This window comes from Lithobates pipiens, unplaced genomic scaffold, assembly GCF_037356315.1.
Source record: "Lithobates pipiens isolate NorthernLeopardFrog02 unplaced genomic scaffold, aLitPip1_a1.2 Scaffold_27, whole genome shotgun sequence".
NCBI lineage: Eukaryota > Metazoa > Chordata > Amphibia > Anura > Ranidae > Lithobates > Lithobates pipiens.
In genome coordinates, this window is record NW_027507788.1 from 25565511 (window position 1) to 25589297 (window position 23787).

General features: G+C 41.8%; 1 protein-coding gene across 1 annotated transcript in view; it reads left to right on the forward strand.

The window, feature by feature from the left end:
- The window catches only part of GRIK5 (glutamate ionotropic receptor kainate type subunit 5), a 564883-nt gene that overhangs the window by 530965 nt on the left and 10131 nt on the right, over window positions 1-23787 (forward strand). Inside the window, exons 18-19 of the mRNA XM_077456650.1 lie at window positions 11349-11477; window positions 18975-19096. Coding sequence (XP_077312776.1) covers window positions 11349-11477; window positions 18975-19096 — 251 coding nt within the window. The remainder of the gene's footprint in view (window positions 1-11348; window positions 11478-18974; window positions 19097-23787) is intronic.

Here is a 23787-nt window from a genome sequence, read left to right on the forward strand (position 1 = left end):
TGTGAATGCGACTACAGGAGATGATCAGACTGTGAATGCGACATACTACAGGAGATGACCAGACTGTGAATGCGACATACTACAGGAGATGACCAGACTGCGAATGCGACTACAGGAGATGACCAGCTGCGAATGCGACTACAGGAGATGACCAGCTGTGAATGCGACTACAGGAGATGACCAGACTGCGAATGCGACTACAGTAGATGATCAGGCTGCGAATGCGACTACAGGAGATGACCAGACCGTGAATACGACTACAGGAGATGACCAGACCGCGAATACGACTACAGGAGATGACCAGACTGCGAATGTGACTACAGGAGATGATCAGACTGTGAATGCGACTACAGGAGATGATCAGACTGCGAATGCGACTAAAGGAGATGATCAGACTGTGAATGCGACTACAGGAGATGACCAGACTATGAATGTGACATAGTGCAGGAGATGACCAGACTGCGAATGCGACTACAGTAGATGATCAGGCTGCGAATGCGACTACAGGAGATGACCAGACCGCGAATACGACTACAGGAGATGACCAGACCGCGAATGAGACTACAGGAGATGATCAGACTGTGAATGCGACTACAGGAGATGACCAGACTGTGAATGCGACATAGTACGGAAGATGACCAAGTAGCCAGTTTTAAAATTTAAACCTGTCCTCAGCCCCTTTATGGCACCTCCTTTACATTCCTGTCCTCACCCCCTTTGTAGAACCCCCCTTCACGTTCCTGCCCTGCCTCCCTTTTATATCACCCCTCCTCATCCCTTTCAGTTTCTGATACTTTCCCCCTCCCTCCTTCATAACAGTGCCCTCTTCCCTGTCTTACCTTACACAGGACTCAGTACAGCCCCTCAGCAACCCCCCCTCCATTCCATAGCTCTCCCTCTGTCTTATCTCACTAACTCTTCTCTTATCTTTATTGCCCCATTGATTTGTATGTGTTTTTTTTGTTTTCTCTCTTCTTTCCCTCAGAGGTGTTTTTTTTTTTTTGTTTTTTTTTTTTGTTTTGGTTTTACATTCTGCTTAAAAATTTGTAAATCAGTACTGCTTGGACCTTGAAGAAGGGGACATACCCGAAAGCTTGTCCTGAAAAATTGTATGTTAGTGCAAATAAAAAAAGTATCACGGACAGTACTCAATTTTCTCTGTCACAATTGCACTAATACGGCTACAATCACATTAAGTATGTTAGGAGAAGAAAACTGAGAGACAGAAAGATGAGCCTATCAGTCTACTGCCTTTCCTTTCACTGTTCAATCACAAGCTGGGGGAGGGACATGACTTGTAAGTGTTAACAAGCAGTGTAAGTACCTGAATTTGACTTGATATTGGGCTTTGAGATCCACTAGACAGCAGAGTCTACACTGGGAGAGGAAGAAGCAGCGCAAGGAACCAATTCGTTGTACTGTAGTTCTCATGTGCTAACAAGGAACATGCTGATAGGAGGAGAAAAGAAAATGACAGAAAGATGAGCCCATCAGTCTACTGTCTCTACTTTCACTGTCCAATCACAAGATGGGGGGGGGACTTGTAAGTTTGAATTAACAAGCAATATAAGTACCAGAATTGAACTTAGTATTGGCCTTTGAGATCCACTGGACAGCAGAGTCTAGATTGGGCAAGGAAGAAGCAGTACGAGGAGCCAATCTGTTCTACTCTACCTCTCATGTGCTAACAAGTAACATGCTGATAGAAGGAAAAAACAGAATGACATAGAGTTAAGCTCATCGGTTTACTACAAGTGTGCTTCTAAAAAGTTCAGGCGCTGTATGGAGAACCAACATATGGCAGTCTGTGTAATAAATGTTAGCCCTCTGCAGCTAGAGGAGAACCAAAAGACCGGGGATGGTGTTGTGCAAAAAACAAACAACAAAAGGATTCCTCTTAATCCAGGGCTGGGGGGTGATGGCTACAAACCACTTGATGCATACCTCAAAGAAGTCATAAAAATGTTTATGCCAATGTTTATCTAAAAAGATTTATGGTAAAATCAAAATATTCCAAGAATGCAAAGGGTTGAAACATGGCTGACAGACAATCCATGTTAAACATCATACTTGATTTATTTACAGATACCAACATGACAAGCCCAGTTCTTAATAGATGCCACCAAGTTTTGCTTGGAACATAACTATTTTGTGTTCCAAGACAAGTTTTATTTTCAAATGAAGGATGCCGCAATGGGAGCTAGTTTTGCTCCCTCTTATGCAAATGTTACAATGGGTTTTTGGGAAGAACGCTATATCTGGAGTCACAACCCCTATGCTAGGTACATTGTATTTTTTGGTCACTACATCGACGACATTCTCCACATATAGAGTGGTAGCCAGGAGGATTTTGCAGCCTTTGTTAGACACCGTAACTGCAATGACCTAGGTCTAAAATTTACACATGTGCTTGACCCCTTATCTTTGGTCTTTTTAGATCTTGAATTGTTCACTGAAGGAGGAGTGATTAAAACTAAAAATTCCTGTAAACCAAATAATGGGAACTCCTATCTTAATTTTTCTAGCTGCCCCCACCCTGCATGGAAGAATAAGGCCCCCCCCCCCCCGGACAGTTCCAAAGTGCTAATCTGACCATTAAATTCAAACAAAAAGGATATCTTGAGACATTCATCAGTTTAATGTCTCTCCCTTCATTGTCCAATCACAAGCTGGGGGAGAGACAAGACCTGTAAGTCTTACTTTTACTGCACCAAAGAAATTTCAGGTCTCCTGCCTTCCCAGACAGGATTGTGCTAAGTGATGAGCTTCATAAATCTCAGAAATATACATTCTTCCATATATATATATATATATATATATATATATATATATATATATATATATATATATTTATATTTATATATATATATATATATATATATATATATATCTTCTAATCTGAGTAAAATATGTGAGCCACCGGCGCAAAAAAATACATCAAAATATATATAAAACCTGTCTAATGTGAAAATAATTTGCTGCAGTCAAAAATATAAAAAAATATGAAAAAAAAAGAAAAAATATGTATACCACTATATTCTATTATGCAGATCACCAGTGCCTTCATTGGTGATCTGCATAATAGAATATAGTGGTATACATATTTTTTCATTTTTTTTCATATTTTTTTATATTTTTGACTGCAGCAAATTATTTTCACATTAGACAGGTTTTATATATATTTTGATGTATTTTTTTGCGCCGGTGGCTCACATATTTTACTCAGATTAGAAGATATATATATATATATATATATAAATATAAATATAAATATATAATTTGATAGCATGTTCTCAATTTTCCCGATGGAAAAACTTCTATCGGAAATTCCGATCGCGTTTATGCAATTCCGACGCGCAAAAACTCGTGCATGCTCATATTCAACTACGAGATGGAAGCTATTGGCTACTGGGTATTGAACTTCTTTTTTCTAGTCCGTCATACGTGTTGTACGTCACCGTGTTCTTGGCGGTCAGAATTTGGTGTGACCGTGTGTAGGCAAGACAGTTTGAGCGGAATTCCGACGGGAAAACCATCAGAGCTTTTTCTGATCGAGTGTATGCAGCATTAGGCAGATCATAGATGAGACTCTTTTCTGTTCTGTAATCATGGATTGCAGGAAAGAAAATCACAGTCAGTGTCAATGAGGGAATCCCCCCCCCCCCCACGGAGCTTCTGTGTTCTCCAGGCAGAGGGTGGGGGGGAATAAAGCGCGGGGAAGTGTCCCTGCCAGGAGAACATAGCCGCTGGCAATAATCACATCCTAAAAATCCAACATGCTGGTTGTACCCAAGTCGATCGATGGATCAACTTGGTTACAATAAGCCTGCTCATACATGGTCTAAATGTTGGCTGGTCCTTGCTGAACCAAGGTTCTAATTCTATCTCTATGGATGACCTTACTGTTGGAGCATCTATGACATATAAGAAATCAGTAATTAACTCACCAGTTACTACAATATTACTTCTGGATGGACTGACTCTTTAACAATATGACTACAACTGTATGGCTTATACATATGATGGTGTTTATATCTATTTTTCAAAAATAGCTTTCTTTACGCTAAATCAGAGCTTTTTTTATATGCAGGGTTTAAGAGAACCTGGACTCAGATCTCTGTGCTAACTTTTAACTCTAATTTTATTGAGAAAATACAATAATCTTCTCAAATCACTTATTTGCATTGCAAGAACTTGTGCAACCTCTTCCACTTAAAATCTGAAATCCAGACAGATATTAAAGACCAAAATTTATTCAGCTCTTTATTAAGTAATACACCATTAAATGTGTTTTTTAATGCCAGCAATGTAAGTACCTGAATTTGACTTGGTATTGGTTTTTGAAATCCACCCTACAGCACAATATAGACTGGGAGAGGGAGAAAAAGCACAAGGAGCCAATCTTTTGTGCGCCAATCTGCAACACTAACAAGGGACATTCTGTTAGGAGAAGAAAACTGAGAGACAGAAAGATGAGCCTATCAGTCTACTGCCTTTCCTTTCACTGTTCAATCACAAGCTGGGGGAGGGACATAACTTGTAAGTGTTAACAAGCAGTGTAAGTACCTGAATTTGACTTGGTATTGGGCTTTGAGATCCACTAGACAGCAGAGTCTACACTGGGAGAGGAAGAAGCAGCGCAAGGAACCAATTCGTTGTACTGTAGTTCTCATGTGCTAACAAGGAACATGCTGATAGGAGGAGAAAAGAAAATGACAGAAAGATGAGCCCATCAGTCTACTGTCTCTACTTTCACTGTCCAATCACAAGATGGGGGGGGGGACTTGTAAGTTTGAATTAACAAGCAATATAAGTACCAGAATTGAACTTAGTATTGGCCTTTGAGATCCAATGGACAGCAGAGTCTAGATTGGGCAAGGAAGAAGCAGTACGAGGAGCCAATCCGTTCTACTCTAGCTCTCATGTGCTAACAAGTAACATGCTGATAGGAGGAAAAAACAGAATGACATAGAGTTAAGCTCATCGGTTTATTACAAGTGTGCTTCTAAAAAGTTCAGGCGCTGTATGGAGAACCAACATATGGCAGTCTGTGTAATAAATGTTAGCCCTCTGCAGCTAGAGGAGAACCAAAAGACCGGGGATGGTGTTGTGCAAAAAACAAACAACAAAAGGATTCCTCTTAATCCAGGGCTGGGGGGTGATGGCTACAAACCACTTGATGCATACCTCAAAGAAGTCATAAAAATGTTTATGCCAATGTTTATGTAAAAAGATTTATGGTAAAATCAAAATATTCCAAGAATGCAAAGGGTTGAAACATGGCTGACAGACAATCCATGTTAAACATCATACTTGATTTTTTTACAGATACCAACATGACAAGCCCAGTTCTTAATAGATGCCACCAAGTTTTGCTTGGAACACAACTATTTTGTGTTCCAAGACAAGTTTTATTTTCAAATGAAGGATGCCGCAATGGGAGCTAGTTTTGCTCCCTCTTACGCAAATGTTACAATGGGTTTTTGGGAAGAACGCTATATCTGGAGTCACAACCCCTATGCTAGGTACATTGTATTTTTTGGTCACTACATCGACGACATTCTCCACATATAGAGTGGTAGCCAGGAGGATTTTGCAGCCTTTGTTAGACACCGTAACTGCAATGACCTAGGTCTAAAATTTACACATGTGCTTGACCCCTTATCTTTGGTCTTTTTAGATCTTGAATTGTTCACTGAAGGAGGAGTGATTAAAACTAAAAATTCCTGTAAACCAAATAATGGGAACTCCTATCTTAATTTTTCTAGCTGCCCCCACCCTGCATGGAAGAATAAGGCCCCCCCCCCCCCCCCGGACAGTTCCAAAGTGCTAATCTGACCGTTAAATTCAAACAAAAAGGATATCTTGAGACATTCATCAGTTTAATGTCTCTCCCTTCATTGTCCAATCACAAGCTGGGGGAGAGACAAGACCTGTAAGTCTTACTTTTACTGCACCAAAGAAATTTCAGGTCTCCTGCCTTCCCAGACAGGATTGTGCTAAGTGATGAGCTTCATAAATCTCAGAAATATACATTCTTCCATATATATATATATATATATATATATATATTACTTTCATATATATATTCTATATATCTGAGTAAAATATGTGAGCCACCGGCGCAAAAAAATACATCAAAATATATATAAAACCTGTCTAATGTGAAAATAATTTGCTGCAGTCAAAAATATAAAAAATATGAAAAAAAAAGAAAAAATATGTATACCACTATATTCTATTATGCAGATCACGTATATATATATATATATATATAAAATTGTATTCACTGTGTAACAGGAGTGGTGTAATTGAATAATATTATACAAGGGTTAGCGCAGTGAACTTTCTTTGTTTCATATTTAGCTGATTGCCTGGAGTTAAGCTTTTAGCAGAAAGAGTTTTGCTTTTTATCTGGATTTCTTGTAACTTTTTACATTTTTATTTTATTTTACCAGAAGTGCTACATCATTGTCGACTTTTACAGTGGCCGCAAGGCCAGGAGTCGGAAAGTCTTACCGGGCCAGAGAGTTTATTTTAATGCTACTTAAAAGGAACAAGGGGCAGTATATTACAGTTCCGAGGCTGTTGCATGCTAATTCTTTTCACTGCTGCTTTCCTCTCAAGCTGTTTCAATTAATTGCTTTCTGGCAGATGGCCACTCTTCCTGGAAACTTTTAGACCATCTGGGTTGATGGTGCATCAATGTCCCTAAAAAAATATAGTAATTAAGATAGCGCAAGCAGGAAAGCGACTCACAGTAAGTCCACAGCGCAAGCATACAATGGAAGCAGGTGGTCTTAGCTGGCACAGCATGCCAGTAGTCTCTCGACAGCTGAAAACTTAACTCTCTGTAGAGAACTTCAGTTGCTGGCAAAAGGGATTTGGGCGTTTAATCTGAATCACATTTCCAGAGATTGATTGCATAAAGCGAAGAGCCTATGTGAAAACATGTGGCCTATTGTGTAAGAATACCTCCCAATTTTCTGAGATGAGAAAGAGGGACGCCTTTTATTACAAAACGTGAAGGCAAAGGACACACCACTGCCGTGCACCCAATTCATGCCAACCATGAAGAATGCAAATACAGAAAAGGATTAGTTAAGTGTGCTGTTTTCAGCTTTTCAAAATAGCAAAACAGTTTTTTTAACCTCTTTACGCCAGAGGAACCTTTGAAATAATTTTCAGGTTTTTGGGGAACTCCTGCAAAAAACAATTCAGCAGGAAGAATGCTCCTTACATTGGTACATTTTAGTTTATATCACATAGGTAGCTATTGTTCCATGGAGACACATGGATGTATATGCACAAAAACCATAGGGCATGTTTTTTTTTTTGGCAGCACTTGGCATAAACATACATGTCCAGGTTCTTGTTAATGTATGTTTATTCCTGCAAGGTAGACAGTAGGGGGCACAGCCAAAAAACCTCTGCTTTCGGATTATATTGGGGGAAACAATAATTACCTGTAAAGGTTATTTAATCTAAGTAGTGATCTTTTCTCCACAAGATCGGTTTGCCCAGAGTGTATGCTGGCAACAGTACTTTAATGGCGCGTACCCACGATCGGACATTCCGACAACAAAATCCATGAGATTTTTTCAGACGGATGTTGGCACAAACTTGTCTCACGTGGTCACACAATGTTGCCGGAAATTCTGAACGTCAAGAACGTGGTGACGTATGACGAGCCGAGAAAATTAAAGTTCAATAGCCAGGGTGGCTCTTCTGCTTGATTCCGAGCATGCATGGAACTTTGTGCGTCGGAATTGTGTACATGCGATCGTAAATTTCCAGGTCTTGTTGTTGGAAAATTTGAGATCCCGATCTTAAATTTTGTGTGTCGGAACTTCCGATGGAAAATGTCAGATGGAGTCTACACATGGTCATAATTTCCAACAAAAAGCTCCCATCGAACATTTTCTGTAGGAAAATCCAACCATGTGTACATAGCCTAATGCTGGTGACACCAGTACCCTAATGGGTTAAGCATAAAAAAATATGGAGCACCAGGAAGTTTAGTTTATGGCCACGCCTTGGCTATCATAGCAGCACTGGATATGGGGAGAAGTGGAGTAGAGTGATGTAGTGTTGGTGGGAATATCCCAACCCAGCAGGTGCCATGTTCAGTAAATGCGAACAAGCGTACATTTTTAATATTTAGTAAAGCAGCATAAAGACCTACAGAGATGTGCAAATAAGTGCCGCATTTCATGGAGGTGTATTGACTACTATATACGTGACTGGCAAAGGACTCTTGAACTAATTAAAGTGGAAGTAAACCCATCGATTTAAACAGTTAAAAAAAAAAAGGCATGCCGGGAATGCTAACTGCACATTGGCTGTGCTCTCAGCCAAACTATCAAACCATCCAATGGCTGGTGTCATAATGAATCACATGTGCAGCACCATAGCAGTTAAAGATTAAACAGAGGCAAAGATGGCAGCTTCCTTGGCTGAAAACGATAGGGGAGTTTACTTCCACTTTAATAATTCAACTAAATGACATTTAGTTTGGTAAAGCACTGTGTATACTAAACGATTGTCATTTAAAAAAAAAGGAAATGCTGTTTCATCTTGTTTTGCAAACTGTTGTTGCATCTCGGTACTAGTGATCTTCTCCAATCTGTTTACCACCACTTCCTATCTACACTCATGCACTATAGCCATGGCTGTAAGGCATTTCTCAGGGTGGGTTTCCTGAAAATGACAACAATGGATCATGCCTGCGAATTATGTGTTCAATTGCCACTTGTAGCCTCCATCAGAAGCCCATGTGACAGGGTGACACAAAAAGAACACAACTGGGAGATAGGGACAAAGTGTAACTTGAAGCGCCTGTGAAAGATCACCAGGTATTATTTTAAGAAAAGCTACAAATGTAAAAATATTAAAAAGGAGTCCTGAAATTTTATTAACATGTTAACATTTAAATGAGAGTTTAGTGACTGAGTTTACATAATGGGAAAGTTCCCCCAAAGAGTTTTTTTTTTAGCAGCAAAGTAAATAAATAATGGGTAGTATAGAAAAATGATTCTTTATTAAAAATTATTGACATACAATAATTCCATGATAATTAAAATATGAGCTCTAAAGGGGGTATACCCAAAAGTGCAAATGTAGCAGACACGATGTACCATATGTACAAAACATTATATATAATATAATATAATGTTTTATACATGCATTGGGGGTTATTTACTAACGGCATATCCACTTTGCACTGCAAGTGCACTTGGACGTAAAGTCACTGTAGATCCGAGGGGGACGTGCAAGGAAAATAAAAAACAGCATTTTAGCTTGCACGTAATTGGATGATAAAATCAGCAGAACTTCCCCTCATTTCAGATCTACCCCTTCGATTTAGAGCGACTGCACTTGCAGTGCAAATTTGATTTGGCTTTCGTAAATAACCCCAATGTGTTTGCTACATTTGCACTTTTGGGTATAGCCCTTTAGAGCTCATATTCTAATTATCATGGAATTATTGTATGTCAATAATTTTTAATAAAGAATAATTTTTCTATATTACCCATTATTTATCTACTTCGCTGCTAAAAAACCCCATTGGGGGAACTTTCCGATTATATATCATTTGGGCCGTGCAGCATATTTATCTCTCTTTATATGTGTTTTTTCTATGCCGAGTTTACGTAATACTTTAAAGGCAATACAGTTGATACCAAAAGAAGACCTGTGATTTTGCAATACACTTAATACTACAAAGGAAGAGTTTTTTTTAATCCATATTTTATTTATTGGAAAAATAAGGAAAATCTGCGCTTAGTAAAAACAAATAAATCAGCAGCTGAACATCATAACCAGGATACTGGGCACAGAGAAAACAAAAGAAATAAAGTGCAGCGCTTGGCCAATAAATGTGAATATGGCCCAATAAATATAAAAGTAAAACAAAAAAACTGTGAAATCAAATACACAAATATTGAGAAAAAACCTTGTTATAAGATGCTTCTGAAACTCAAGTGTCCAATAGAATCAAAAACAAACTGTGAATCCAAATAACCATAAATAAATTGATGCAGCAAAATAATGCAAATAATGTCCCATGTGAATATAAAGCAGAAGTAGTTAATCTTGTTTGTTCAAAAATACTTGACCACGTGGACCCTTCACCTTTATACACCACTAATAGATGGAGGCTTACCAGATCCTCAGTGACCCCCTGTTAGGGGAGGTCAAACTGCGCAGATACGATCATGAACCACATAGATGCCTCGATACAGGATGCCGGAGAACGTCCCAATCGTTCGGATGTCACGTGATCTTCAAATCCGCTCCGATACTCTCAGCAGGCCTCCAAACGACGTATCACCATAAAAAAACAAAATGCGCCAAATCGTGTAATAAAGTTTCAACAGGATTTATTTAAACCGAATAATCAAGCGCTTAAAATTACTCCACCGAGTCATAAGAGGATACAGGTAACGTTTTAAAACAAACGAAATGCTAGCAAGGTAAAAAACTCATCAACATGAGTTAAAAATGCGAACGCAGATGCACAATGGGTGTGAGCGTGGCTACCCGACGAACGTTTCGTCAAAGGTCTGACGTCATCAGGGTTACCCTGATGACGTCAGTGCTTGATTATTCGGTTTAAATAAATCCTGTTGAAACTTTATTACACGATTTGGAGCATTTTGTTTTTTTATGGTGATATGTCGTTTGGAGGCCTGCTGAGAGTATCCGAGCGGATTTGAAGATCACGTGACATCCGAACGATTGGGACGTTCTCCGGCATCCTGTATCGAGGCATCTATGTGGTTCATGATCGTATCTGCGCAGTTTGACCTCCCCTAACAGGGGGTCACTGAGGATCTGGTAAGCCTCCATCTATTAGTGGTGTATAAAGGTGAAGGATCCACGTGGTCAAGTATTTTTGAACAAACAAGATTAACTACTATATTTTATTTATTGAATTTTTTTTCTGACACATATATCATTGAAGAAAATATATTCAAAACAAACCACATCCAAAATAAATGAGAAAAAAAAATGCAAATCTAAATCTGATTGTCAAAAAATTACGAATTAAATATTTAAATATCTCATCCCCCTGGTAAGGAAGAGTTCTTTCAGTTGCTGAGATGTATTGAAGAAAAAAGGAAGAGGCCTTGTTTTAATTTTGTTTAATCTGCATCTTCATCTTTTATATACATAATAAGACAGTTCAAGAAGGTTGGGTTAAGGTAAAGGTAGGTGTAACTGCAATTCTTTTCCCCAAGAAGCACTTGAGAAGAGAGACGAAGCTTCAGAGGGAAGACTAAAAGACTGGAGAAAATGTATTTCTTAAATGATCACAACATTTTTTTTTCTCTTTGTTCTCTCAGAATCACCATACAGAGATGAGATCACACTTGCCATCCTTCAACTGCAAGAGAACAATCGCTTAGAGATATTAAAACGCAAGTGGTGGGAAGGCAGCAAGTGTCCCAAGGAGGAGGACCATCGAGCCAAAGGTCAGAGGTCTTAAGAGCTTGGTAGCCTCACGCTTCTGTCTGTTCAGAACCAAAGTATCAAAGCGATATATTCTATTTATCTTTTTCATGTTTCAATCTCATTTCACATTCTCCTTCTCGCTATCTCAGACTGGAATAGAGAAACTTCCTCTACTGGATCATCTGTCACCTCGTCTCATGCTGGTAACTCATAGCATTAGCCTGTTACTGCACCAGCTAAACAACCTTGCTCCTCAACATCTCAACTCAGCTTTGGTTCCATGCTTCATTTGACCAACTCCAGTCTTTCTCCTCATGTCATCTTCTCTCTGTCCTGCATCTTCTTCCTTGTAATTTTCTGTTACAGGTCTACTGATTTTATGCCGAGCCCTGGTGTAAGTGTGATGGAGTTTAAATGTTTAAAGGCATTTTAGAAACAATTTTATGACTTCATCATGAAAAACGTGAGACATTAAGGCCAGGGGCGGACTGACAACTCATGGGGCCCCCGGGTAATAGGAGATTATGGGGGCCCCCAGGCAATCAGACATTATGGGGCCACACAGTATACAAAAATACACAGTATACAATCACACAGTATACACAGGCATGTTTCTATTGGCTGAGAAGGTACTGGAGAGGTGGGGCAGCTATAATCTCCAAAAGGATGTCGGTAAGGGACATTTCAGAGACAGATGTAAAAAAAAAAAAAAACACAGATTTTTACATACTTTCCCTGGTTTTACTGAGGCTGGCAACCCTGATGGGGCCCCCTAGTGGCACGGGGGCCTCGGGCAGTGCCCGAGTGGCCCAATGATCAGTCCGCCCCTGATTAAGGCTGAAGTCCAGGCAAACACCTAGAGGGATCCAGAAGCCATCCCAATCTTCTATACACACTGCTCATGCCTGATGTTCCTAAAAAACACAATGACTGTTAATCCTATCTCAGTGAAAGTTCCCTCATGATCTACAAACAGGAACCTCTGATGTCTTCTGTGCCCAGTGTCAATGAGACAAGGTCATCTAACCTGCCCAAATATTTTATTGATGGCTTTTTTTTCTCAGAGAATAGGTGCAGGTACTCCTCCCTTCTGAGTTACCCCTTGCCTCTGCCACTTACCCACTTCTGAGCAACATACCTTGCTTCCACCACCTACCCACCTCCCAGTACCACCCTTTTTAGAGCGTACAGAACCAAGTATAAGTTATAGTGCTAAGTACGTATTAATGGTAACAAAGCAGTAAAATAGATCCCATGTAGCCAGCTACAGAAAACAACCCCCCCCCCCCCCCCCCACAACAAAATACTTCCCCAGAATTAGTAGACCTCTCCTTCAACAGTGGTTCCAACAACAATTGATCAGCAACAATAGACCTCCCCAGAAACGATAGACCCCTCCACCCAACAATAGATCTGCCATTGCAACAATAGATCCCAAACAATTGACACACCAACACCCCTCACCATTACATGCTTTTAATGCTGGAGGTACCTGAACTAAGTTCCCTGTGTTCCCGCAAAAAAAAGCCCTGATTTTGTTCCTTAAAGCGGGAGTAAACTCAGTTTCAAAAAACACTTACATTCCCAGCATGCCAGAAATGCTAACTTTCACATTGGCTGTGCTCTCAACCAAACTTTCAAACCATCCAATGGCTGGTGTCATAACTGATCACATGTGCAGCATTATGGCAGTTGAAGAATTATTAGAGGCCAAGATGGCAGCTTCCTTGACTGAAAACGATAGAAGGGTTTACTTCCACTTGAAGAATTTTTGTTCAAGGTTGTCCAGCCCTGCCCCTTAAACAGTGTACCAAATTAGGCCCGATGGAGAGATAGTCGTGTAACATCTATCCTAAAAGGGGGAGAAACCCCAAAGAAAAGGCAGCAGGCATAACTGTTATACAAGCAATCCCTTTGTTATGTTAATGTGAACTTCCAACACATATCGGGAATTTTAAACTACCCCCTTCCTCAGGGCCCTTTGAAAGAGGAGCATACAGCTGTGGACTGATATTGCAAAAGTCATTACTTGTCTGTAGCTTGTGTGATTGAATGGCACAATTGGCAGGTGACAGATGTAAGCAATCTGGTCAAGAGTGTTAAACCCCTTCAGCCCTGGAAGGTTTTACCCCCTTCATGACCAGGTCATTTTTTAAGGTACTGCATTATTTTAACTGACAATTGCTCGGTCGTGCGACGCTGTACCCAAATAAAATTGATGTCATTTTTTTCCCCACAAATAGAGCTTTTTTTGGTGGTATTTGATCACCTCTGCAGTTTTTATTTCTTGTGCTATAAACAAAAAAGAGTCGACAATTTTGAAAAAAGAAACAATATTTCTTAGTTTCTGCTATAAAGCATACCCAATTAAAAAAAATTTAAAAACACATTTCTTCAATTTAGGCCAATATGTATTCTGCTACATATTTTTGGTAAAAAAAAATCCCAGTAAGCGTATATTGATTGGTTTGCGTAAAAGTTGTAGCGTCTATAAAATAGGGAATATTTTATTGTAATGGCGGTGATCAGCGATTTTTAATGGGACTGCAACATTGCGGACAAATCAGACACCTTACTGACATTTTTTACTGTACTAATGACACTAGCAGGGAAGGGGTTAACACCAGGGGCGATCAAAGGGTTAAATGCATCCCTAGGGGGTGCTTTCTAACTGTGTGGGGGATAGACTCACTGTATGAACAGAGAAATCTGATCCAAAAGATCTCTTTGTTCATACCTGACAGGACAGCCTGTCAGGTATGAATTTGTTTACATACATAGGCAGACCGCCATCCGGTCTCTCTGGGGAGCGATCGTGGGTGGCCGGTGGGCATCATGTCTGCCGGACCTGCTGATTGTCTCCCCCTCTGGCCAATCAGCGCACACGCCACCTTTGGCTATTGCACAAAATGACGTACAGGTTCGTTGTTTCACGCAATAGAGCCAACCTGCCGCAGTATATGTACTGCGGTTAGTCGGCAAGTGGTTAAAGCAGTTGTAAACCTCAGACATGAAATATGAACAAAGCACATCCCTCTATAGTGTGTACTTGTCTCAATTAAGAGCACTAAGTGTCATTTTTGTCTGCTGCCTTGTTCCTCTGTTATTAGCATGAGTCACTTATAAGACCTTTAACTGACACCAAGAGATAAAAGGTGACAAGGGAGGGAACTCCAGCTGATTGGCAGTCTCAGCTCTGGTCCTGTGTGCTGTGTGGAGGAGGGTGTCCCTTCCCTCCAATCAGCTCTCAGAGATCACCACTCTGAGCTCTGCAGTGAGAGACTCTAGCTCTCTGCCCCCTTTTTTTCCTGACCGTTCAGACAAGGCTTATAAATTCTGTACTCTTTGAACAGATGTAGAGAAGAGAAGACTGCAGATATAGAGGTACAACTTATGAAGGAGGATTTGTTTCATCTGTGTATATCACTTGAGGCCAGTCACTTCACTAGGTATACAACCACTTTAAGTCTTAGCCTGCATGTTCCTTTTCTGTAAGCCCTCTTTGAATCTAGGAGTTACATTGGTAAAGATTACTATATGGTAGATGCCATTTGCTTTCTCTATACTGGCAAGGCCTCATCAAACACCAGCTGCCTACAGGTACAGCCTCATTTGTGAAGTTACAGGCAGGTGCATGCCCTATTTCCTGGATTAGTGCAGGAGCATGAAGGTTGTAGGTGGGCCCCCTGGACATCACTGGACTCTAAGGTCCTTGCCTATATTGCCTTGTGGATGATCTGACTCTGGGGTGTACCCCCAGGCTTTTTTTCTCAGACAACAGGTGCAGGAACTTTCTGAGTCACCCCTTTTCTGCACCCCCTACCCACCTCCTGCATCATTCCTTGGTTCCATTCCCTACCCACCTCCTGCACCATTCCTTGGTTCCATCCCCTACCCACCTCCTTGATCATTCCTTGGTTCCATCCCCTATCCACCTCCAGCATCATTCCTTGGTTCCATCTCCTACCCACCTTCTGCGTCATTCCTTGGTTCCATCTCCTACCCACCTTCTGTGTCATTTCTTGGTTCCATCCCCTACCCACCTCCTGCATCATTCCTTGGTTCCATCCCCTACCCACCTCCTGAATCATTCCTTGGTTCCATCTCCTATCCACCTTCTGCATCATTCCTTGACTCCATCCCCTGCCCACCTCCAGCATCATTCCTTGGTTCCATCCCCTACCCACCTCCTGAATCATTCCTTTGTTCCATCTCCTATCCACCTTCTGCATCATTCCTTGGTTCCATCTCCTATCCACCTTCTGCATCATTCCTTGGCTCCATCCCCTGCCCACCTCCAGCATCATTCCTTGGTTCCATCCCCTACCCACCTCCTGCATCATTCCTTGGTTCCATCTCCTACCCACCTCCTGAATCATTCCTTGGTTCCATCCCCTACCCACCTCCTGCATCATTCCTTGGTTCCATCTCCTACCCACCTTCTGAATCATTCCTTGGTTCCATCTCCTATCCACCTTCTGCATCATTCCTTGGTTCCATCTCCTATCCACCTTCTGCATCATTCCTTGGCTCCATCCCCTGCCCACCTCCAGCATCATTCCTTGGTTCCATCCCCTACCCACCTCCTGCATCATTCCTTGGTTCCATCCCCTACCCACCTCCTGAATCATTCCTTGGTTCCATCTCCTACCCACCTTCTGAATCATTCCTTGGTTCCATCTCCTATCCACCTTCTGCATCATTCCTTGGTTCCATCTCCTATCCACCTTCTGCATCATTCCTTGGCTCCATCCCCTGTCCACCTCCAGCATAATTCCTTGGTTCCACCCTCTACCCACCACCCCAGTACTGCCCCTTTTAGATAATTCAGAACCAAGTAACAATTGTGGTACTAAGTAATTTGTATGGAATTTGTTAATAATCACAAGAAAAGCAGTAGAATAGATCCCATGCAGCCAGCAACAATAGATCCCCCTCTCCAGCAACAATGGACCACCAGCAAAAAAATACCCCCCTCCCCCAGCAACAAAAGATCCCCATCAGCAATAACAGATCTCCCTGCAGCCAGCACTAATAGACTCTCCAACAGCCAGCAACAATAGTCCCCCCAGCAACAATATATCACCCGCAACAAAATACCCCCTCCCCCAGAAACAATAGACCCCCAGCAGCAACAAGAGATTTCCCTACAGCCCAGCATCACTAGATCCCTCCCAGCAACAACTGACGCCCAGCAACATAAGCCCCCCCCTCCTGCCAGCAACAATAGATCCCCAGGAGATAACATCAATACACCCTGAACAACTTGCCATTACATGCGTTCCCCGCATTCCCGCTGAAAAAAAGCCCTGGGTGTACCACAGGTTCCTCTGATTTTAAAAACAGCCCTTCTAAAGATTATACCAAGGTCTATATCAAGTCAGGTGACAATGTTTTTTCCAAACTGTCTTTTTAATGGCGTCCTATGGAAGTAGGGGTTTCCATCAGGCCTTTCCTTTGCTTACCAGTAACACTGATAATGATGAACAATACAATAAAAGGTCACTACAGAGCACCTATATTGGAGGTTATCATTGCCCTCTACAAACATCACTTAACAGATGTCAATGTAGTTTTCAGGAGTGGATTTCAAGGATGACTGTCCTGCAGGGGAGTAATGCTGCTAGACAATCATGGCTGCTACCCTTGCATTTTCCCCATATGTCGTTGAATGCATTTAGCTGGTACTGCTGCACCACAGACCACGCCAAAGCCCGTGGGATGGTTTTTAGTCACGTGACTAGAATTTCTTCTGTAATCTATTTCTGACACATGGTTTCCTTTTAAAAACAGAACTCCAGCCAAATATTTTTATATTTGTTCAGAATGTGGAAGTGTTAGAACCACTGTCATGTTTCTTTTTTCCCATTCTGGAGAGTTCATCTCACTTCCTGTCCTGGAACAGAAGTGGCAATGACAATATGATCTAACCTTTCCTATCAAAGACAACAGCCAAAAAAAATACCAGGATTAGGCTTTAAAGTGTATGTCAAATCCCCTCATTTCCACTTATATCCTGTCTCCTAGCAAGAAGATAAGGGAAAATTCTCCAAAGTGTCACCAGAACAGGTGTCCCCATTGTAAAATTACCCCTAACACCCTATTCTTGAGAGAGCGCTAATACCCCGTACACACGAGCCGAATTTCCATCAGAAAAATCTTGGATGGCTCAAGTTTGCCTTGCATACAAACGGTCACACAAAAGTTCTCTGAACTTTCGACTGTCAAGAACGTGGTGAAGTACAACACCACGATGAGCCCAGAAAATGAAGTTGAATGCTTCCGAGCATGCATTGAATTGTTTCCAAGCATGCGTAGGAATTTTGTGCGTCGGAATTGCTACAGACGATCGGAATTTCCGCTCAGAACTTTTTCCGTCTGAAAAATAAAGAACCTGCTCACAATCTTTTGGTGGCAGAAATTCCGCCAGCAAAAGTCCGATGGAGCATACACAGTCAGAATTTCTGACCAAAAGCTCCCATCAGACTTTTGCTGGCGGAATTTCCGATAGTGTGTACGGGGCATTCTAAATGTTGGTTTTCCAGTCACTTTCTGTTGCAGTGACAATAGTCACTAGGACAAGTAGAGAGGATGAATTTACCCTGTAAGGAGATAGATAGATAGATAGATAGATAGATAGATAGATAGATAGATAGATAGATAGATAGATAGATAGATAGATAGATACATACATACATACATACATACATACATACATACATACATACATACATAGATCTATAAGATAGATGGACAAATACCATACTGGTGACCCCACAATAGGGATAAAACATTTCTGCAAAAGGGAGTTTAATAAGACACGTGGCCACTCATTAAAATTAGAAGGAAAGAGGTTTAACCTTAAACTGCGTAGAGGGTTCTTAACTGTAAGAGCAGCAAGGATGTGGAATTCCCTTCCACAGGCAGTGGTCTCAGCAGAAAGCATCGATAGTTTCAAAAAACTATTAGATAAGCACTTGAACGACCGCAACATACAGGGATATACAATGTAATACTGTCATATAATCACACACATAGGTTGGACTTGATGGACTTGTGTCTTTTTTTTCAACCTCACCTACTATGTCGCTATGTAACTATGATAGATAGATAGATAGATGGATGGATAGATAGATAGATAGATAGATAGATAGATAGATAGATAGATAGATAGATAGATAGATAGATAGATAGATAGACTTCTTGTAAAAACTGGACGAAGAAATGTTGCGGCGATTGCCCCAAAACGACACAAACATGCACAATCAGAGAACCATTATGAGAAGATTGGACCAACGGGCAATAATCTACCAATCAAAACCAAATTCAAGGGCAATCAGGTTGGAGTGGATGGTCATAGGAATATTGTAACGAGTTGCAGAAATTTCCAGTCACATTGCTGAAAATCATGTTGTAGTTGCTTGGGTGGGTAGTTTGGGATTTATTACAGCTATTTCCATGTTTTGATAAGTGACCTGAAGAATATCCTTTCATTTATACTGTGTTTGTATTTACAGGGCTGGGGATGGAAAACATTGGAGGTATCTTTGTGGTTTTGATCTGCGGTCTAATCATTGCCGTATTTGTTGCGATTATGGAGTTTGTCTGGTCAACGAGACGTTCAGTGGACAACGAGGAGGTGAGGAGGCTTAGTGACAAAATGGAAAAAATACAGTACATCACAATCAAGTGTTTCTCCACCCTCACAGCTCAGCGCTGTCCCTGGTTGCATAGCTAATGCTTGCTTTTCAATGATTTCTCAGTCCCTGACCTGGAACAAGTATAGAGATAAGGACGTCTGACACTTTTCTGAGAATAATTTACAGCATGCTTGATCTAGGTCTGGGACTCAAAGGTATCGAAGCCAGACACAACTAGGCAACCAGCATTTTCAGAAGAGACCAGCAATGGTGGCCCTCATATTTTTCTCATAACAAAGTCACTTTAAAGTGCACCCGTGCCCAGACTATGGGCATTAAACTATTTGCAAGGTCTTTACAAACAGTAAAAGTGCTTTAAAACAAGCCATCTCTTACCTCCCTAGCTGCTTTTAGTTTTTCTTTCTCAATATCCCCACAATAAAGACTCTAGAACAGGCTTTCTCAACCTTTTTACCATGGAGGAACCCTTCAAATAACATTCAGGTCTTAGAGAACCCCTGCTAATAATTATTATATCTTCAGCTCACGAGACATTAGAGTGATCATTATGTTGTAGGTCTAATGCCCCGTACACACGATCGGATTTTCCGAAAACAAATGTTGGATGTGAGCTTGTTGGCGGAAAGTCCGACCGTGTGTATGCTCCATCGAACATTTGTTGGTGGACTTTCCGCCAACAAATTTTGGCTAGCAGGTTCTCAAATTCTCCACCAACAAATGTTTGTTGTCGGACTTTCCAATCGTGTGTACACAAGTCAATCGGACAAAAGTCCATGCGTTCTCGGAATCAAGTACGAGCCGGAAGCGCTCGGTCTTGTAAAACTAGCGTTCGTAATGGAAATATCATGTACGTCACTACGTTCGTAATTGTTGGCCAACATTTGCGTGACTGTGTGTATGCAAGTCAAGTTGGAGTCAACATCCTTCGAACAAAAATCCATGGTTTTGTTGTCGGAAAGTCCGATCGTGTGTACGGGGCATAAGAATAAATGAAAGAATGAAAAATGTGGCGTACTTACCGTAGTATATTTGGCACCCAGGGCTGCTTTGTGGAAAAATATTTTGTTTAATAATAAAAATGAAATAAAACAAATAATATTAATGTCCAGAAAAGGAAAGCAGGCAGTGAGAACTGTAGTGCGCCCTAACATTGGTGGTCAATAAAGAAGTCACCCATAGACTGGTCAGTGGAGAAGTGCCTCTTTATAATTGTGGTCAGTGGTAAAAATGTTCTTTATATTGGGGGTCAGAATCATCCTTGCAAGTAGCTGGAAAAAATAAGTGGTGTCAGCAGTAGCTTATCTGAAGGATGGAAATTGCTTAAATAACCACCAGCTACTTCTCAACGAACCCCGGGGTTCCACCGACACCTGGTTGAGAAAGCCTGCTCTAAAGTCAGCTTTCAATCTGTTTCTGACAGTTTAGAAATTTCCACTATGTGTTTACATTAAAGGACCGACTGCCAAGATTCTGTTGTAATAGAAGAATAGCTAAGGAAAAAAAATGTAACTCCAAGAAGATAAAAAAATAATAATAAAAGATACAGAAATTTAATTGTTTTAAATTGCTTTTACTGATCCACCAAATATGTAAATACTTTTAAAAAAAAATTGAATCATTTGGGTGCAGATTCACTCTAACAAGTGAAATTACTGCTAATGTGCCTTTCCTCCCCCTCCTCTACCATGTTTGAAAGGGTTTTGTTGGGGAGGGGGCTGTTTGTACCTTTTTCTGATAGGTCTGCCCCCCCTCACCTCCCCTTGCAATGTTATATTGGTCCCGCATCCTCCTAGGACATGTGACGTGTCCCAGAAGGCTGTGTGGCTGATCCAACAGTGCATTCTCACGCATGTGCCGTGGTGAGCCAGCTGTGAAAGAGCAGGAACTCAAAGCTGGCTCCCACAGCCAAGATGGCGGTGCCGGGGATCTGAAGATTAGCAAATAACCCGAGTGAAGACAGCGCTGGACTTCTGGGCTGGTGTCTGTTTATTAAAAGTCAGTGAGAAGAGTGCTTCCTTACATTTGTGGTCAATGGGAAGAATCGCCACTTACAGACAGCTAAAGTACATCAGAGCTCAAAGAACCCCTAGCAACCTTTGGAGGAACCCTAGGTTCTCACAGACCTTGTCTAAGAAAAGCTACTCTAGGGGTTCACAGCTTCTCCCACATTTCCATAAGGAAGATTTAGAACAATAAATAGTGACCTGGTATACCCCTTGGGACTTTAAATGAGGTGTGACACTGGTATTAATAAAATAAAAAACAGCAGATTTAATGGTTCACACAAGATCTACAGTAGCCTCAAACAGATGTCAAGTATATGAATAGATTTGTAATGTTGTACACATAATATTGCAGTGAAATACAATTTTCCATGGTAAAGGTCCAAGATAAGTACATGAATGCATCCTATTGACCCACGGACACCCCTAGGACACGCGTTGGGTCACTAGGGTGCATTCTTGTACTTATCTTGGAACTTTATCACTTTTTAAGGTCAACGTGGCAGTCCTATACTGACTTCTGATATCTCTTGTTGACTACATTGGTGATAGATCTCCTGCAGGGTACTCAGTTCTGACCAACTGCTATAGAATTCCAAAAACAAATTCCCTGTAGAGGGTTTTCCATAAAAATTACTAATAAATTATTGAGGAATCAGCCTGGGAGAAGGAGACATCTTCCTTATGGAACATACAAATATAGAAATGTTTGCCCTCTGGACTTTACATTAAAAAAAAACAACATATTTATTGCTTCACACAAGATCTACAGTAGCCTCAAACAGATGTCAAGTATATGAATAGATTTGTAATGTTGTACACATAATATTGCAGTGAAATACAATTTTCCATGGTAAAGGTCCAAGATAAGTACATGAATGCATCCTATTGACCCACAGACACCCCTAGGACACGCGTTGGGTCACCCCTGGCATTTTATGCACAACATTAGAAGCTTATGTCACACATCACACACTCTTCTAACCACTTGAAGACAAAACCCTTTCTGACACTTTTTGTTTACATGAAAAAAAAAATTTTTTGCTAGAAAATTACTTTGAACCCCCAAACATTATATATTTTTTTGTAAATTTACTGGTACACTAGTGAGACTCACAGGGAAAAAAAGCACCTGACTGCCAGCAACTGCTTCAAACGCTACAAAAAATTGGGATAAGGCCTGACTCTGCGAACGCTGCAGTTCTGTGTGACAGTGATCGATTGACACTGCACTTGGGTGGGTGGGGCGGGGGGCCCGCTGGGTGATCAGGGGATTAAACCTTTATTTAGGTACTATATGGCAGGTGCCCTGACGCTATAAAAAAAATAACTAGCTAACCAGCGTCACCCGTGACACTAATATGGTGATCACTAGTGATAGGGGATGAGCAAGGGGTTACATTTTTATTAGGGGGGTTTAGGGGGGTCCCTAGACTTTTCTGGGCCTACCATTAAGTACTCTAATGCCACGTACACACGTAGCAGACTATCCGGTGGACTTAGTCTGGCGGACTTTCCGCCGGACTGTCCGCAGGACTTTCCGAACGAGCTACTTGCCCACACACGGTACTTTTGCAGCGGACTAATACGGTGTACTAGGTCCGCCGGACTATCCACGGTACTTTTGAAATGAACGGACTCGCCCACACACGCGGAGGAAAGTCCGCTCATTTTGAGCGCATCTCCAGGTAGCTGGGGCCAGCGAAGGAGGTGTCGCTGGCGCAATCATGTGATATGGACTTAAAGGGGAACCCCTACACCGAAAAATTGGCGTGGGGGTCCCCCCCAGGTCCATATCAGACCCTTATCCGAGCACGCTACCCGGCTGGCCAGGAAAGGGGGTGGAGATGAGCGAGCGCCCCCTCCTGAGCCGTACCAGGCCGTGCCCTCAACATGTCCCCATGTTGATGAGGACAAGGGCCTCTTCCCGACAACCCTGGCCGTTGGTTGTTGGGGTCTGCGGGCGGGGGGCTTATCGGAATCCGGGAGCCCCCTTTAATAAGGGGGCCCCCGAATCCCGGCCCCCCACCCTATGTGAATGAGTATGGGGTACAATGTACCCCTACCCATTCACCTGTAAAAAAAGTAAAAAAAAAAACACAACACACAAGGGTTAAAATAGTTTATTGCACAGCTCCGGGGGTCTTCTTCAGTCTTCGGGGGTCTTCTCGCCGGACTCCTCCGCTATCTTCTGCTAGCTCTTTTACTAGCGGAGGAGCCCGGCTTTCTTCTTCGCCGCCGCCCTCTTCTTCCAACTTCGGGGATCTTGTCCCCCTCTTTGGGGGTCTTGTCCCCCTCTTCGGTTCTTCTTGCCGGGCCACCGGGCCTTCTTCTAGCTCTTTTACAAGCGGTGGCCCGGTCTTCTGTCGCCGCTGCCGCTGTCGCCGTCTACTGTTCTTCTCTTCTCCTCTTCTGGAGATGTTGCCTCGTCGCTGTCTCCGGTCACAATGACAGAGACGCGGCATGCGGCGACTTATATAGGGACATCACCGGATGATGTCCCCGCCCATTATGATGTCACAGTCCCAGAGAACGCCTCCTTCACTGACCCCGGCTACCTGGAGACACACTCAAAATGAGCGGACTTTTCTCCTGGCGGGAAAATTCCATTCATTTCAAAAGTACGGGGGGCTGGCACACACACGGCCATACTGTCCACCGAAATG